Genomic DNA, 17,927 nt, shown 5'->3' with positions numbered 1-17,927 from the left:
GCTTATGTGGTGCTGAGGAATCGAACCCAGGGCCTTGAGCATGCAAGGCAAGCGCTCTACCACTGAGCCACCTTCCCAGCCCCAAAACTGTCAGTTCTTAAAAAGATCAACATAGCCACTATGACCCAGTAACTCCACTCCTACACTTATACCCAAGAGAATCAAAAACACCCATTTGCACAAAAACTTTCACATGAATCTCACAGCAGCCATAAAGTAGAAACAAAAGGTTATATATATATAGATAGATAGATAGATAGATAGATAGATAGATATCCATACATATTATCTGACCATAAACAGGATCAAAGTGTATTGAGTCGTGTTAGGTGAAAGGCCTCAGTTACAATGAACTATGTACTTATGATTCCATTTATATGAAATATCTAGAACTGGTAAACTGAGAGTCAGAAGATAGACTAGTAGTTGCCTGGGGCTGGGAGGAAATTAAAGGATGAAACTAAAGAGTGCAGGATTTCTTAGTCATAAAAAGATTCTAAATAGTTGTACAAATCTGAAAATCTAAAAGACGGTACCCCCACACAGTATGGCCTGTGTGCTCACCCACTGGTACACACACACTTGCTCTCAAGCTCCTACTCTCTCTCTTCTCATTCTCCCCTCACCCTGCTACCTCTAGCCATCTGCCAATGAGTCACACATTAAGAAACCCAGAGTAAACAATGATCCCATCAGCAACACTTTTGCTGTGTTACCAACAAAGGAACATATCTCTTGTCCTCCAGAGTTCCAACTGAGGAGGCTGGGCATAAGTACACACTCCTTACTGCAGGGGATCTTTATCAAGCCCTAGAGTCCACTGAAAGCTCTTTCACTAGGTTAAGAAAAAACCTCCCCTGACTCCTATTTTTGGAGTGTTAGTAGGGATTCATGGCACAAAACTGCTCTTCAAAGGAAGACCAATAGATGTGGAGATGTATGCCTGTAATCCCAGCTTTCAAGAGGTTGAGGAAGAAAACCCATTTAAAGCCAGCTTGAGCTACACAGCAAGATCCTATCTCAAAAACAAAACAAAAGCCCAAGAAACTCTTCTTCAAACTGTAATAACACAACACATATTGCTGTAATGAAGATTAACTCTTTTTATAGTCATAGAACCACTTATTTCTTTGGCATCATATGTTGATATTATCATACCTACTGAATCTTGGCAGATAAGCTGGAAATTTACAAGTTATACTTGTAAATTTCAAGTTATACTTGTAAATGACATTTCTGGTGCCAATTAAAGAGTGAACCGAATGACAGAAACACAAAATATTCTGAACAAAAATTCATGTTGAAATGATTCATTAAAATTAAGTGAGCTTCATGGCATTCAATTGTGACATTCACAACACAATAATTTTTCATGCAATAAATCACTGCCATTGAATAAGTCTATGTCAAAACAAAAGATCTTATTGAAATGAAGATCAGATAATGTTCTGGAATAAGCTTCTCTTTTCAATATTATAGAATGTTTCACAGAAAAAGTATAGAAAGTCCTCTAACACCAAATATGAAAAAATGTTTGTGAATCTTCCAGGAAAATTGTGTTGATTTCCTATGAAATTTTGCTAATTTTTCATTACATATTGACACTATATTACTATATATATAACTATATATACATATAACTAAAATTATTAACTATTCATAATTAATTGTTGCTTTTACCATTTCCAGTAAGTTTCTTTATCTCTACTAATGCTTTTTCCATTCAAAGAATTTGAGGAAGCCAGGTGCTGGTGGCTCACACCTGTAATCCTCGCTATTCAAGAGGCTGAGATCTGAGGTTCCATGTTTGAAGCCAGCCCAAGGCAGGAAAATCCATGAGACTCTTATCTACAATTAAGCACCAAAAGCCAGAAGTGCAGCTGTGGCTCAAGTAGTAGAGTGTTAGCCTAGAGCAAAACTACTCAGGGGCAGTGTCCAAGACCTGAGCCCAAACCCCAGTACCAACACACACACACACACACACACACACACACAGACACACACACACACACACACACACACACACACACACACACACACACACAGTGAGCTAGTGGCTCACACCTATAATCCTACCTACTTGGGAAGCTGACTTGGAAGAGACACACACACACACACACACACACACACACAGTGAGCTAGTGGCTCACACCTATAATCCTGCCTACTTGGGAAGCTGAGACTTGGAAGACACACACACACACACAGTGAGCTAGTGGCTCACACCTATAATCCTACCTACTTGGGAAGCTGAGACTTGGAAGATAGTGGCTCATACCTATAATCCTACCTACTTGGGAAGCTGAGACTTAGAAGATACCAGTTCAAAGGCAACCCAGAAAGAAAAGTCCACAAGACTCCATTTCCAATTAACAAACAAAAAGCCAGATTGGATGCTTGTCTCAAGTGGTTGAATACCAGCCATGAGCAAGCAAAGTTCAATCCCTTAATACGATTTCTTCCAAGTCTGACATAGGTCCCATGGTTTCCCTTATTACCAATAATTAGTATACATCTAGGATAATCTTAGCAAATGAGCAGAATGGCTCAATAACTACGTACATATGACCATATAAGTGAAATTAACTCCAAGACATGGACACAAGAGGTTTTTCTTTGTTGTTGTGGTTTTTAATGTACTATGTGATTTCTTGTTTCTTTTGTGTATTCTTCCCCCTATGGTCTATCCCGTTGTCACTGTATTTGATTTTGGTACCCTGGTATTGTACATATGTTTATCTGAATTAGGGAAGGGAAGGGGAACAACAGAATGGTGAGACATAGGGGGAGCCTATGCAACAGCAATAATCACAAGACAATAGGTTGGAAATGACTGTACAATTTGGGGAGTGGGAGTTGGACTGCCTTGAGCAGAAGAGCTAAGGGACAGTACTCAGGCCCAGAGTTCAAGCCCCATGACCAACCAAAAAAAAAAATCAATAAAAAAATATATAAAAAAAGTTCAATCCCCAGTATTGGCAAAAGAACATAAAAAAGAAAAACAAGAAGAGAAAGAAACAAAAAGAAAAGATTGTTTTGGGGAGGACAGTTTTACTAAAGAAAATTTAGGATACTTAAAATTCAGACTTTTTAAATGCACTGATTCAAAGTGGGTTGTCTAATCTATCTTGATAATGTTAATACCCAAAATACCCCATGCTCCTTTGCAGTCAATCCCTTCCCTGTAACCACTGATCTGTTTTCCATCACTATAGCATTTTTGTTTTTTCCCTTTTACAGATTTTCATATAAGTGGAAACATGGTAAGTAGATGTTGGTATCTAGCTGCTTTTTCTTACAGTAATATCTTCCAGATTTGATCCTTGTTTGTGTGTGTCAGCAACTCATTCTTTTTCACTGCTAAGCAGTATTCCATTGTACAGATCATATCTATTGTTCATTAGTTAATGAACACTTGGGTTGTTCCTGATTTGGGCTATTATAAAGCTGCTATGAATATTCACTTGCAAGTCCTTATAAGAATGTGTTCATTCTTCTTAGATAAATAACTAGGAGTAGGACTGCTTGGTCATCTGATAAGCATGTTTAATTTTACAAGAAATAACAAACTGGGGCTGGGAATGTGGTTTAGTGGTAAGAGTACTTGCCTAGCTTGCCTAGCATACACGAACCTGGGTTCAATTGCTCAGTACCACATAAAACATAAAAAGCTGGAAGTGGCACTGTGGCTCAAGTGGTAGAGTACCTTGAGCAAAAGACGCTCAGGGACAATACCCAGGCCCTGATTTCCAGCCCCAGGATGGAAAGGAAAAGAAAGGAAAGGAAAAGGAAAGGGAATGGGAAAGGGAAAGGGAAACGGAGAGGGAGAGGGAGAGGGAGAGGGAAAGGAAGGGAGAGAGAAAGAGAATGAAAGAGAGAGAAAAGAGAGAGAGACAGACAGAGGGAGGGAGGGAGGGAGGGAGGGAGGAAAGGAAGGCTTGTTTTCCCAAGTAACTTTATTCCCACCAATGATATAAAACTGGTTTAGGGTGCTGGGAAGGTGGCTCAATGGTAGAGTGCTTGCCTCACATGCATGAGGCCCTGGGTTGGACTCCTCAGCACCACATAAGCCAAAAAAGCCAGAAGTGGCACTGTGGCCCTAGTGATATAGCGCTAGCATTGAGCTGAAGAGCTGAGGGACAGCACCAAGGCTCAGAGTTCAGGCCCTATGACCAACAAAACTTATTCAGTTACTCTACATCTTTGCCAAACTTGGTATTTAACAGTTTTTTTTTAAATTTTAGCCATTGTAGTGATATATATCAATGTGATTTTCATTTTAATTTCCTTAATGACTAATGGTGCTAAGGATCCTTTAATATGTTTATTTGCAGTCTGCCTATCTTCTTGGTAAAGGGTCTATTCAGATATTTTCCTCATTCTTTACTGGATTATTTTTCTTTTTATTAACTAGTTGCAAGTTATTTATATATTCTAGATACAAGACCTTTGCTCCAGATCAACTTCCACAAATAAGCTTCAATGGCATTATTAGAACTACACTAATTTTCTTTTGCTTGTTATTTAACTAGTACATATTTTCCTATCATTTCATTTTCAACCTTCTAAGTATAGTTTTAAGTTTGTCTTATAAACAACAAATAGGATTGAAATAACACAATTTGATAATCAGTTATTGTGATTATCACACAATTGGATTCTTATCACTACAGTTTATGCTAATTTACCATGCTAACTACCATGCTCCTTTTACCCAATTTTTTTTTTTTTGGGTCCGGTCGTGGGGCCTGAACTCTGGGCTTAGGCACTGTCCCTCAGCTCTTCAGCTCAAGGCCAGCGCTCTACCACTTGAGCCACAGGGCCACTTCCGGCTTTTTTCTTTTTGCTTATGTGGTGCTGAGGAACCGAACCCAGGGCCTCATGCATGCAAGGCAAGTGCTCTACCACTGAGCCATCTTCCCAGCCCCCCTTTTACCCAATTTTACAATCAGTTTTCCTTTCTAGTAATTCTTAAAAGCTTGAAATTCATATTTGACAAGTTTTCTAACAAAGTTTAAAGTTATGTGGTTTTTCTATCTTCCAGGCATATTCCTCATCCCAAGGCAGTATTACACTTTACTTACGTGGGACATAGCTATATCTTATACTTTTCTTTAGGGTAGTTAGAAAAATTAAAAAAAAAAAATCTTATCCAGGCACTGGGACTCATGCTTGTAAACCTACCTACTCTTAGATCTGAGAATCTTGGTTCAAAGCCAGCCTGGACAGAAATGCCTATGAGACTCTTATCTTCAATTAACCAGCAAAGAGCTAGAAGTGGAGTTGTGGCTCAAGTAGCACAGCGCTGCCTTAAGTGTAAAAAGCTAAGTGAGAGTGCTTCCTACTTTGAGCCACACCTCCACTCCTGGTTTGAGGGTAGTTAATTAAAGATAAGAGTCTCCTGGACTTTTCTACCTCGGCTGGCTTCAAACCTGGATCCTCTAATCTCAGCTTTCTGAGTAGCTAGGATTACAGGTGTGAGTCACCAGTGCCCAGCTTTGAAGTCCTCTTTAATTTACACTATTTCTGACACTCAATGGTCAAACAAAATAAAACAAAATAAAATTATATATAACTTACTTTGAATATTAACATGTATGTTTATGAACACCAGTCACTCTGTTTATCTAATTAGTAAGTATACTCCTTTTTCTGGATGCAGAAGTGGTATATCTCTCTGGCTTTTGCACTAAGGCTCATGACCAAACCCTCAGTCCTAATCTAGTGAGGAAATAAAAGAAACTAGAAGGAATCTATTTTTGGAACGGATATTGGTAGCTAACTTCTAGTTTCTAAAGACAATTTCTCATGGTAGTATCCCTTATCTACTCCTGGTATTGTTATTGGCAACTAGACCAGTGCCTAGTAGCAAAAGCGAAGGTGTTTCACTACAGGCAGTTCTGCAGCAGGATTTACAGGCATTGATGGCCTTTTGAATCTCCCAGAGATTTAATCTTCAATGATGCTCATACTGGCTTCTTTGAAAAGATAGAGGAAAAAAACCTGTGAAACTATGTGGTATTTTCTTGATTTTTTTTCCTTAAATTAAACCTTGAGAAATGCTATAACAAGCTACTTTATCACTGAGTTACATAGTCCCAGTCCAATTTTATTAATGATCAAATGAATAACTCATCTCTGTGAGTCTTACCTTTCCCCCAACCAAAGGCAAAATGTGCATCTTTCCTGTTTGACAGTCCTTTACTGAGGAAACAATAAGGCAGGTACCACAGAGAACAACTAGGCGTTCAGCCCACTTATGCAGCTGAGTCTTTCCTTTGCGTACATTATAGATGCCAGACAGTAGGATTCGATCCAGATGATCCATCTGGCATGGTTTTTCTGAAAAGAAAACAGTACTTCAGAATATACTGTTTAAAGTAGTATAGCACTGGAAGGGAAAAGGAGATTATTATGTGCCAACATTTGGCAATCTTATTTATAGATATAAGTAACCAAGCAATATGGATTTTACAAAGTAAGATCTCAGTCCCAAAATAACACTCCCCACTCACATAGTGGAAATACTGTGACTTTTGATGTACAGATCAACACTTCATTTCATATGTAACTATTAACCCTTCTTCATATAGCCATCCCTCATGCAGAGAAAAGCAGTATGGCAGAGAAGATCATGAACTTTGAAGTCAGACACAGCTGAATTTGAATACTAGTTCTGACAGTTATTTTGTGCCCTTAAACTACCTATCTTACGATTTTCCTTTCTTTACTTACAAAATTTGCATTCCATCACTGTATTATGATTTGGAGTTTAGGTTTTATTTTTATTTTTTTTGTCTCTCATGGAGCTTGAACTCAAGGCCTATGTGCTATCCCTGAGCTCTTTCACAAAGGCTAGTGCTCTACCACTTGGAACCACAGTACCATTTCCAGTTTTCTGGTGGTTAATTGGAGATAAGAGTCTCATGGATTTTCCTGCCCAAGCTGGCTTTTAACTGTGATCCTCAGATCTCAATCTCCAAAGTAGCTAGAATTACAGGCATGAGCCACCAGTGCCTGGCAGTTTAGACATTATTAACCCACTATCCTCATGTAGTTCTTTTAAAAATAATGTGCCGTAGTAGGCAGTTTTATGTACAAAGCATGGAATCTATGACAGCCATTAATGATATTAGTCTATTTCAGAAAGAAGAAAGGAAAAACTAATGGAGTTCTCTCCCTTTGTACAAAATTCTCTATCTCCATTCCTCATGAGGAAAAGTTTATGGGTGATATTTGAATGAAGTGCTCCTATCACAGTGGTGGGAAACTGACACATTAGTGTACAAGCTTCTCTTTAAGCACCCTCCCTATCATCAGAAGTCATATGACTGAGACACAGTAAAAAAGACATTGGTAGGGGCTGGGAAGGTGGCTCAGTGGTAGAGCGCTTGCCTTGCATGCATGAGGCCCTGGGTTGGATTCCCTAGCACCATATAAGCAAAAAGAAAAAAAGCCGGAAGTGGCGCTGTGGCTCAAGTGGTAGAGTGGTATCCTTGAACTGAAAAGCTGAGGAACAGTGCCCATGCCCAGAGTTCAGGCCCCACAACCGGACCCCTCCCCCCCCAAAAAAAAGACATTGGTACAGATAGAGATACAAGTTCTTGGTAAAAGTACTTCCAGAAACAAACAAGTACCATTCACAAAATGAAAGGAGCAGCAGGAATATGAGATATTGCAAACAGTAAACTGAGTTGAAAAACCAGAGTACATTATAGATATTCACACTTGAGACTACTTCAAAACCTCAAAATTATATTACTTAATAAAATCCCATATGTCAACATCAGACTTATTAGATAACATTTCTCCTCATATTGTAAGCAACCCTTCTACTTATATTCTAAAGTCTACCTTTCTTTTTTGTTGTTGTTGTTGTTTTTGGGGGGGGTCCGGTCGTGGAGCCTGAACTCTGGGCCTGGGCCCTGTCCCTCAGCTCTTCAGCCCAAGGCTAGCACTCTACCACTTGAGCCACAGCGCCACTTCTGGCTTTTTGCTTTTTGCTTATGTGGTGCTGAGGAATCGAACCCAGGGCCTCATACATACAAGGCAAGAGCTCTACCGCTGAGCCACCTTCCCAGCCCCTAAAGTCTACCTTTCTTAAGGTGGTTGGTTCTACCAAATCTATATTTCTGAATCTCTGGGTCTACAGCTACAGGTAGTTTACAGCTACCTGCTGGACATCCCCAAATGGGTGTTCACTGTTACTTAAAATTAAGCCATCACCATCCCTACAAATCAGCTCCTTCTTATATCTCCTGAAGTCACTCAGTCACACAATCAGAGTCTGCTTCTACTCTTGGTTCTCTTCCTCCACTTTCTGTTTCTGACAACCATTAACTTCCTGATTATTCTTTTGCAGAGTCTCTTATAGAAAAGACTGTTTCCTATTCCCTAATTCAGATGCCCTTAAATTCATTCCTGCATTATCTACCTTGCTACTAGATTCATCTTCTTCTGGCTCACTTATATCACAATACATCAATGAAAGTTAAACTGATAGCACACTCAAGGCCCCAGGCAATAACCAAGGAGTCTAAAGCTCATTACCAAGCTATTTACTTCTGGAAGTGGTGTTGTGGCTCAAGCAGTAGAGCGCTCGCCTTGAGCTGAAGAGCACAGGGACAGTGCCCAGGCCGAGTTCAAGCCCCAGGACCAAAAAAAAAAAAAAAAAAAAAAAAGCTATTTACTTCTTATGTTGTTGTTGTTGTTGGTCTTAGGGCCTGAACTCTGGGCCTGGGCGCGGTCCCTCAGCTCTTCAGCTCAAGGCTAGCGCTCTACCACTTGAGCCACAGCACCACTTCGAGCTTTTTTTTTCTGCTTATGTGGTACTGAGGAATCGAACCCAGGGCCTCATGCATACAAGGCAAGTGCTCTACCACTGAGTCACCTTCCCAGCCCATTTCTGCCTTTTTCTGCTTATATGGTGCTAAGGAATTGAACCCAGGGCCTCATACATACTGAGCCACCTTCCCAGCCCTAAAGCTATTTACTTGTAAGAGAATACTTCAAAAATATTTTGCCTCTAGATTCAGAATTTGAGCAAGATAAGAGGGAAGCATACCTTTTTGTGATGATTTTTAATGTGTCCACACATTTTCAGATACTCCTCCCTTGAAAGGTTACAGTCTAGTTACCATTCCTCTCTCTCACTAAGACATCCATGTGTGTGTTGGGGGAAGGGGGAGTTCCAATCCCTGGGGATAGCTAGCTGCCCTGCAGCCCTATGGAAACGTATACATAATGAAGTGCAGAGTGCAAACCTTGACCAAAAAAAGCTCAGGGACAGTGCCCAGACCCCAAGTTCAAGCTCCAGGACTGGCACTAAGTAAACTAACGAACTAAGTCAATAATTTAGGAAATAAGAACAAGGAATCTTAACACATGGTTATGCCTATGTATGTTAATATTTTAATCCTTTAGTAAGTGTGTCATATTAATTTAAAACTATAAGGTGTCAAATAGTACTATCTTACTAGGTCTATGACATTAAACACAATTGGGAAAGTTGAAGGAGCCAGGCACCAGTGGCTCACACCTGGAATACTGGCTACTCAGGAGCCTGAGATCTGAAGATCGCCAGAAAGAGCAGAAAAGTTCCTTTGAGACTCTTACCTCCAAAAAAGCCAGAAGTTGACTCTGTGGCTCAAGCAGAAAGATAGTCTTGAGTACAAACAGCCTTAGGGACAGCACCTAGGCCCTGAGTTCAAGCCTCAGGACAGGGAAAAAACTTGAAGGAAGGGCTGGGGACATAGTTCTACGAGTAAAGCACCTGCCTAGCAAGAGTACAAAGGCCCTGTTTAAAACCCAGAATTTCAAGGAAAAAAACCTGAAGGTAGATGGAAACATAAATAATAAACTTAAAAGTACTGAAGATATTCACAAAGCCATTGATAAATGCTTACCACCATAAAATCGAATCATACAGCTGAGGTCAGGATTTGTAGCCTCCTCCTGTATGCGCACAGGATCATCAAATCCCAGCCTAGATAAGTAGTCATAAACAATCTGAAGAGGTCGCTCAGTAGGTTCCAGTTTCCTGCTTCCACAATTCAAAAGAAAAAATATTTAATAAAATTGCTTTTAATTTTATATATCTTTCAATAAATATACTCTTAGTTTTTATTTCAAAATAAAGATCTTTTCCAATAGCATATTATACAACTACCAAACAAGTCGTTTTCAAACTTTGGGATCTCAGGGTCTCTTTATATTCATTAAGCAAATTGAACTGGGACTGTATAACTCAGTGATAAGCTAGCTTGATATAGCATTTCTCAAGGCTTAATCCCCATGAAGTGGCACTGTGGTTCAAGCTGTAGAGCGCTCGCCTTGAGCTGAAGAGTGCAGGGACAGCGCCCAAGCCCAGAGTTCAAGCTCCACGACCAACCAAAAAAAAAAAAAAAAAAAGGCTTAATCCCCAGCACAGAAAATAATATGAGGTTCAGAGAGTCTTATGAGTAGTACTCAATGACATCAGGGTTTAAACTAGTGTTGTATCATTACAAAATCAACCTTTTAGTCAAACAACATTAACTTTTATTGCTGAAATAATTCATTCAGAAGAGAGCTCAGAGCATTTTACACACACACACACACACACACACACACACACACACACACCTCATACCATAGAACCTAAAAGGTCATGTTTCTAGATTACTATATTCCATCACATATTTACACCATCATTCAAAAGAAACACTTTTTTTTTTGGTTGGTCATGGGGTTTGAACTTGGGGCATGGACCCTGTCCCTGAGCTCTTTTGCTCAAGGTGAGTGCTCTACCACTTGAGCCACAGTGCTACTTCTGGTTTTTGAGTGGTTTTGAGCCACTAGGACCTGACAGAAACAATTTTTTTTTTTTTGAGTCCAGTCGTGGGGCCTGAACTCTGGGCCTAGGCGCTGTCCCTCAGCTCTTCGGCTCAAGGTTAGCACTCTATCACTTGAGCCACAGCTCCACTTCTGGCTTTTTTTCTTTTTGCTTATGTGGTGCTGGGGAATTGAACCCAGGGCCTCAGGCATGCAAGGCAAGCGCTCTACCACTGAGCCACCTTCCCAGCCCGAAACAACATTTTTTATGCACCACCGTTGTATAATAAAAAGTATAACTGGACTTTGTCCCTGGCTCCTGGGAAATAAAACTCTAAATGCTAAATAGAAGTATCTTTGTTATTCAAAGACCCACCCCCTGAATTTATGCTAAGAGACAAGGTGATGTAGGCTGAGACCTAGACACCAGAAAGACCACCATCAGCAAGAATTTTGGACCAGCCTGACTTGGGTGGGTGAGACATGGGGACACATCTGGGCTCAATCACATGGGCAATAATTCAACTGGTCATGCCAATTTAAAGCTCTATATGAACTAGATATTGGTGGTTCACGCTTGTAATTCTAGTTACTCAGGAGGCTGAGAACTGAGGATCACAGTTTGAAGCCAGCCCGGGCAGTGAAGTCCAGGAGACTCTTATCTTGAATAAACTACTCAGAAAAAGCCAGAAGTGTCACTGTGGTCCAAATGGTAAAGTGCTATCCTTGAGCAAAGAGGCTCAGGGACAGAGCCCAGGTCCTTAGTTCAAGCCCAAGTAGCAGCCTGCATGTGCACACTGGCGCGCGCGCGCACGCACACACACACACACACACACACACACACTTCTGTAGAAACTCAAACACACACTCACACACACACACACTTCTGTAGAAACTCAATGGGCCTGGGCGCAGTCCCTCAGCTCTTCAGCTCAAGGAGAGCGCTCAATCACACCACAGCACCACTTCTGGTTTTCAGGAGGTTAATTGGAAATAAGAGTCTCACAGACTTTCCTGCCTGGGTTGGCTTTGAACCTTGATCTCAGCCTCCTGAGTAGCTAGGATTACATGTGTGAGCCACCAGCGCCTGGCTATTTTATTTTTTAATAGGGTCTTTCACTTTTGTCCAGGGCCAGTTTGGGACTATGATCCTTTTATTTGTGCATCCTGCCAAGCTAAGATCCCAGGCCCAAACCATTATGCCCAGTTGGATGAGATGAGAGGAATCATGGATGAGATGGAGTCATGACTATTACTCCAGCTGACCTCAAATCATGATCCTCTTGATCTCTGGCTTTAAAGTAGCTGGAATCGGGGCTGGGAAGGTGGCTCAGTGGTAAAGTGCTTGCCTTGCATGCCTGAGGCCCTGGGTTCGATTCCTCAGCACCACATAAGCAAAAAGAAAAAAGCCAGAAGTGGCGCTGTGGCTCAAGTGGTAGAGCGCTAGCCTTGGGCTGAAGAGCTGAGGGACAGCGCCTAGGCCCAGAGTTTAGGCCCCACGACCGGACCCAAAAAAAAAAAAAGAAAGTTAAAGTAGCTGGAATCATACCTATGCACAGTGGCTAAAAGTGTTTTTTTTTCTGTTAATTTTAAGAAGTCACCAAGCAAGTTAATGACGGAAAGATTAGAACTTAGGATCCAAATCCCACAAGTGTTCTTTTACAAACACCCTATTAGTTCTCACTTTATCTTAAAAAATGGCTATCAAACACTCAGAAATCTTAGTCATTTTGATGACTAATAGCAGATACATGACCATGAGTCAAAGGACAATCCATTTTATAACATATGATCTAGTTCCAACCCCATATCATTCGTCACAGAAATAAACAAATCAATTAAAAGACTCATATGGAAGCACAAAAGGCTCCATATAGCAAAAGTAATCCTGACCAAAAAGTGCAATGTTAGAGGTATCACAATGTTGTATTTCAATTATATTACAGAGCACAGTAACAAAAACATCCTGATACTGACACAAAAATAGATATAAAGACCAAAGGGACAGAATAGGAGACCAAGAAAGACAATCTATCACACAGTTGCTACCATCTAATTTTTTACCAAAAACATACATAAGAGAAAAATAGGAGGATATAAAGTTTCATACATGATAAAAGCCCAAATGTGTAATTATTAAGTGTATGTGTGAAAGATCTGGAGAAAAGAAAATCTTCAAGGATGGGTGTCATCATCATCTGGTGCCATCACACCAACCAATGCCTAGCTTTAACCCTTAGGTTGATGTTTAACCCTCTTAACCTCACTTTCCACATCTATAAAATAGAGATAGTTTACCTCACAATATTATTGACATTTGGATAGTTTCTTTTTATATCTTTTCATTTTCCAAAATTTCTTCAATGAATACTTTATACTTCAAGTAATCAGCAAAAAAAGGTTCTCAAAATGATAATGCCTAGAGGGCCAACTACCTTATAAAAAGCTATTCTAAAGAAAGTACTTACTCCTCTGATTAGATAACCAGAGGCTGAACTCCAGCAATTAACAGCTGAGCAAAAGATCTAAAGAAGATATGGAAATAGTCATAAATTAGCTGTAAAACTGAGTAAGAAGACTGCTGTGGCAACTCTTTTCCTGCAGAGCCTTTACTCAAAAGGAAGGAAAAAGTTCTGCCTTGAATGTTAGGCATTCCAACTGCCTCACAGTACCTGCCAGATCTTGAGCAGATTTCTGGACCTCTAACAAAGCCTGTCTTCCTTATCTGAAAGGAATGAAGCTACCTCCTTTGTAGTTCTTACAGAGGTTAAAGATGAAAATGGACAAATAACCCTAAGCACACTGGCTAGAACGAGCAATCACTCATCTTGGAACCTATCACCATCCTCCTTAGTTATTTAGTTAACATAAGCTCCTCCTGTAACAACTAAAACGTACACATTCTATCAAACCACAGTTCGATGTTTCCATTATTTTTAGTCAATTATGTCTTCAAAGAACTATTTCATTATAAATTATCAAGGATACAGGGGTAAAAAGAAACAGACTTTCCAATTTAAGTGTAGATTAGATTCTCATGATAAACTATTTCACATCTGAATTCTTAGCTAATTGCACTAGTAAAAGCACAACAATTCCAAGGGGAGTTTCACCAGCATGTCTAAGATCATTGTACATGCACACATTAGTAAACAAATGAGTAAGTCATGTGCTTAAATACGTGAATGCAATCAATCACTACTAGCTACAATCTAGGTCAAGGCTTTCCACCTGATAAAATTAGATTAGAATCAGTGTTAAGATTTAGAAAAGCCTAAGGATCACTCAGTCTGATCCTTTTATTGAACAAATGGATTTAGGAAATGTAGAGAACAAGGAAAACATTCAAATGCTAATCTACTTTTTTAGGATTTAGTCCAAATTCAAAAAAGAATACACAGGAAACCTCAGTTTACACCTTAAAATTACATTAATTTTCAGCTCAGCAAAAGGTGTTACTATTATTACCACACTTTCAAGGTGTAAGTAAGAGCTTCACTTCTCACTTAACAGGATTGAATCTACAGCTCTGAATTGTTTCAAGACATTTCATTATTATAGTAAACAGGCAGAACAAAAAATAATGGTTAGTCATTTAAAAAGCTCTTATTTGACATCTAATTCAAATAACCAATATTTTTCTTGTACCAGTCCTGGGGCTTGAACTCAGAGCCTGGGAGCTGTTCCTGAGCTTTTGTGTTCAAGGCTAGCACTCTATCACTTGAGCCACAGCTCCTCTACTGGCTTTTTGGTGATTAATTGGAGATAAGAATCCCCCCCCCCCCAAAAAAAAAAATAATCCCACAGGTTTTCCTGTCCAGCCTGGCTTTGAACCATGATCCTAAGATCTCCTGAGTAGATGGATTACAAGAGTAAATTTTTCCTCATTTAATAAGATATTGGCTACAGGTTCGTCATGTATATCCTTTAATTTGTTGTGATACATTCCTTCTGTTCCTAGTTACTTCAGATCTTTTATCATAAAAGGATCTTGATTTTTTTTTTTTTTGTCGGTCATGGGGCTTGAACTCTGTTGGGTGCTGTCCTTGCGCTCTTCAGCTCAAGGCGAGCCTCTACCGCTTGAGCCACAGCGCTACTTCTGGTTTTCTAGTGGTTTATTGAAGATAAAAGTTTCACGAAGTTTCCTGCCTGGGCTGGTTTGAACCGCGATCCTCAGATCTCAGCCTCCTGAGTAGCTAGGAGAGATTTTCTTCATGCTTATATATAAAAACTTTAAAAATGAATGGCTTTTAAGCCTATGGAAACATGCTCAACTTCACTGATCAAAAAAAGTTAAAGGGCCAGGTGCCGGTGGCTCACGCCTGTAATCCTATCTACTCAGGAGGCTGAGATCTGAGGATCTCAGTTCAAAGCCAGTCCAGGCAGGAAAGCCCGTAAGACTCTCATCTCCAATAAACCACGAGAAAACCGGAAGTGAGCTGTGGCTCAAGCAGTAGAGCACTCGCCTTGAGTGGAAGAGCCCAGGGACAGCGCCCAGGCCCAGAGTTCAAGCCCCATGACCTACCAAAAAAAAAGGTAAAGGGCTGGGAAGGTGGCTCAGTGGTAGAGTGCTTGCCTTGCATGCATGAGGCCCTGGGTTCAATTCCTCAGCACCACATAAGCAGAAAAAGCCAGAAGTGGTGCTGTAGTTCAAGTGGTAGAGTGCTAGCCTTGAGCTGAAGAGCTGAAGGACATCGCCCAGGCCCAGAGTTCAAGCCCCACAACTGACAAAAAAAAACAAAAACAAAAAACATTAAAACAACCAAACAGCAAAATGATTGTCTTTAGAACACTGACTCTAGGGATCTCTAATGTTAAAACTGTCAGCAGGGGCTGAAGGTTTAGTTCAGTAGTAAAGCACTTGTCTAGCATGAATAAAGAAATCAATAACATAAAAATTGCCAATGATCACTGCTATTTACAAGCAGGATGTGCTCCATCATGAGTATATTTATTTATTTATTTACATATAAAATGTAATGCTTAAAATGTTTTGGAGAGGGCTGGGAAGGTGGCTCAGTGTTAAAGTGCTTGCCTTGCATGCATGAGGCCCTGGGTTTGATTCCTCAGCACCACATAAGCAGAAAAATCCAGAAGTGGCACTGTGGCTCAAGTGGTAGAGAGCTAGCCTTGAGCTGAAGAGCTGAGGGACAGTGCCCAGGTCCAAAGTTCAGGCCTCACAACCGACCAAAAAAAAAAAAATGTTTTGGAGAAAGTAAGGGAAATGTGTACACTTTTATGTTTTGAATGGAACTATAAATCTGCAGGGGGCAAACTTACAATAGGCCATAACCTTTGACACTTCGGCACTTTCACTTCTGGAAGTTTATGTTACACATAGACTCCCACATAAAAGGGCTATCACAGGTATAAGGACATTCACTGTAGCAGTGTTGGTACTACCTAAAATTCGGTAATGAAAAACTGGAAAAGAGGGAAGGAGAGACATTGTCCAAAAAGAAATGTACTCATTACCTGACTTATATGACTGTAACCCCTCTATACATCATCTTTGTAAAAAGAAACAAATTTAGTAACAGGTTGAATGCTTGTAATAAGAGATTGACTACAATTATGGTAGACTGATTAAGTCCCTTTTTAAAAAGGTCTGGGTTCACCAGTGGCTCAAGCCTGTAATCCTAGCTATTCAAGAGGCTGAGATCTGAGGATCACAGTTCAAAGCCAGCTTGGCAAGAAAAGTCTGTGAGATGCTTATCTCCAATAAACTAAATACTCAGAAAAAGTTGGAAGTGGCTCTGTGGCTCAGGTGGTAAAGTTCTAGCCTTGAGCAAAAGAAGCTCAGGGACAGCACCCAGGCCCAGAGTTTAAGCCCCAGGACTGGCCAAAAAAAAATGTCTATGTAGTTGAGGAGTAGGCAACACATAAGGTTCTGCTTCTTACTCTATATCCTTTAGTACATCTCAATCTCACTCTATTTACACTTATCCAAAAAACAACCTTTAAAAACTTTTTAAGTTTAAATACCTAACCTATGATGTATTCCAAATAAAATAACAAATTTTCCTTCATGACAAATTTTCAATTTAAGAGTCATAAAATCAACATTTCAAGAGAAATTTTTCTCGTCTAGTGACTCTGTAATCAACATCAGTTTCCATATGATTAAAAACTTAAAATCTACCTGGGCTCCAGTAGCTCACTCCTGTAATCCTATCTATTCAGAAAGCTGAGATCTGAGGATCACAGTTCAAAGCCAGCCTGGGCAGGAACGTCCATGAAACTCTCTTTTCTCCAATTAACCACCAGGAAAGCAGAAGTGGCACTGTGGATCAAGTGGTAAAGCACTAGCCTTGAGCTGAAGAGCTCAGGGACAGCACCCAGGCCCAGAGTTTAAGACCCATGACCGACAAAAAAAAAAAAAAACCTTAAAATTTATTTCCAAGCAGAATGTATATTACTGACAGTGAAGCAGATTTAGCCTGGTAAAATTCAAACCTTAGCTGGGCATGCTGGCACACACCTATAATCCTACGACTTGGGAAACTGAATAAGAGGCCAGTCTGGAATATAGAGAGAGACTCCATTTCAAAAGAAAAAAAAGGAAAAATCCATCCCAAAACTTACCTAACCAGGTCTCCGTGAAGCTGTAAGTAAAGACTTTCTCTTCCCTCTCCAGCACATATTTCTGATGCTGGTGTCTCTACTGTGCAAAGGACAAGATGTAAGTCTGAGGAGAAAGAGGAAGAAGAGGAAGTAGAAGAGGAGGAAGAGGTGGTAGTAGTTGCGGTGGCAGTGGTGGTATCTGCTCCATAAAGGTAAACACAGCCTCTCTTCACATCTTCTTTCAGCCAGTCTCTTTCTCGAGAACCAAACCTACTTCTTCTATTTAAACAATTTCTGCTCCCATTACGTTTCATATTTCTCTACAAAAAATACCAAGAGAAAGAAATAATTAGAATGTTTCATCCCACCTCTACATTTTATATTCACCACCTCTGCCCAAACACTCCTCCTCCTGCCACCAGATCTCCTATGTTTGCCATTCTCATTCTCAGCCCAGATAGCTTTCTTTACTGTTCATACCTCTAGTCATCATCAACGCTGATCCTCTTTTTTTCTGTTTTCAGAACAGTGTCAGGAGCAACAAAAGACTT

The 17,927-nt window shown here is 40.1% G+C and overlaps 1 protein-coding gene across 1 annotated transcript in view; it reads right to left on the bottom strand.

Annotated features, from left to right (window-relative positions):
* The window catches only part of Phlpp2 (PH domain and leucine rich repeat protein phosphatase 2), a 56,262-nt gene extending 38,567 nt beyond the window's left edge, over positions 1 to 17,695 (bottom strand). The window contains exons 1-3 of the mRNA XM_013012678.1: positions 17,398 to 17,695; positions 9,906 to 10,039; positions 6,116 to 6,342 (exon numbers count right to left, since the gene is read on the bottom strand). Coding sequence (XP_012868132.1) covers positions 6,116 to 6,342; positions 9,906 to 10,039; positions 17,398 to 17,690 — 654 coding nt within the window. The 5' untranslated portion in view covers positions 17,691 to 17,695. The remainder of the gene's footprint in view (positions 1 to 6,115; positions 6,343 to 9,905; positions 10,040 to 17,397) is intronic.
* Between the last annotated feature and the right edge of the window lie 232 nt (positions 17,696 to 17,927).

Source organism: Dipodomys ordii, unplaced genomic scaffold (assembly GCF_000151885.1).
Source record: "Dipodomys ordii isolate 6190 unplaced genomic scaffold, Dord_2.0 Scaffold18, whole genome shotgun sequence".
Taxonomy (NCBI): domain Eukaryota; kingdom Metazoa; phylum Chordata; class Mammalia; order Rodentia; family Heteromyidae; genus Dipodomys; species Dipodomys ordii.
The sequence above is the reverse complement of the archived record's forward strand: the minus strand, read 5'-3'. Positions and strand labels throughout refer to the sequence as shown.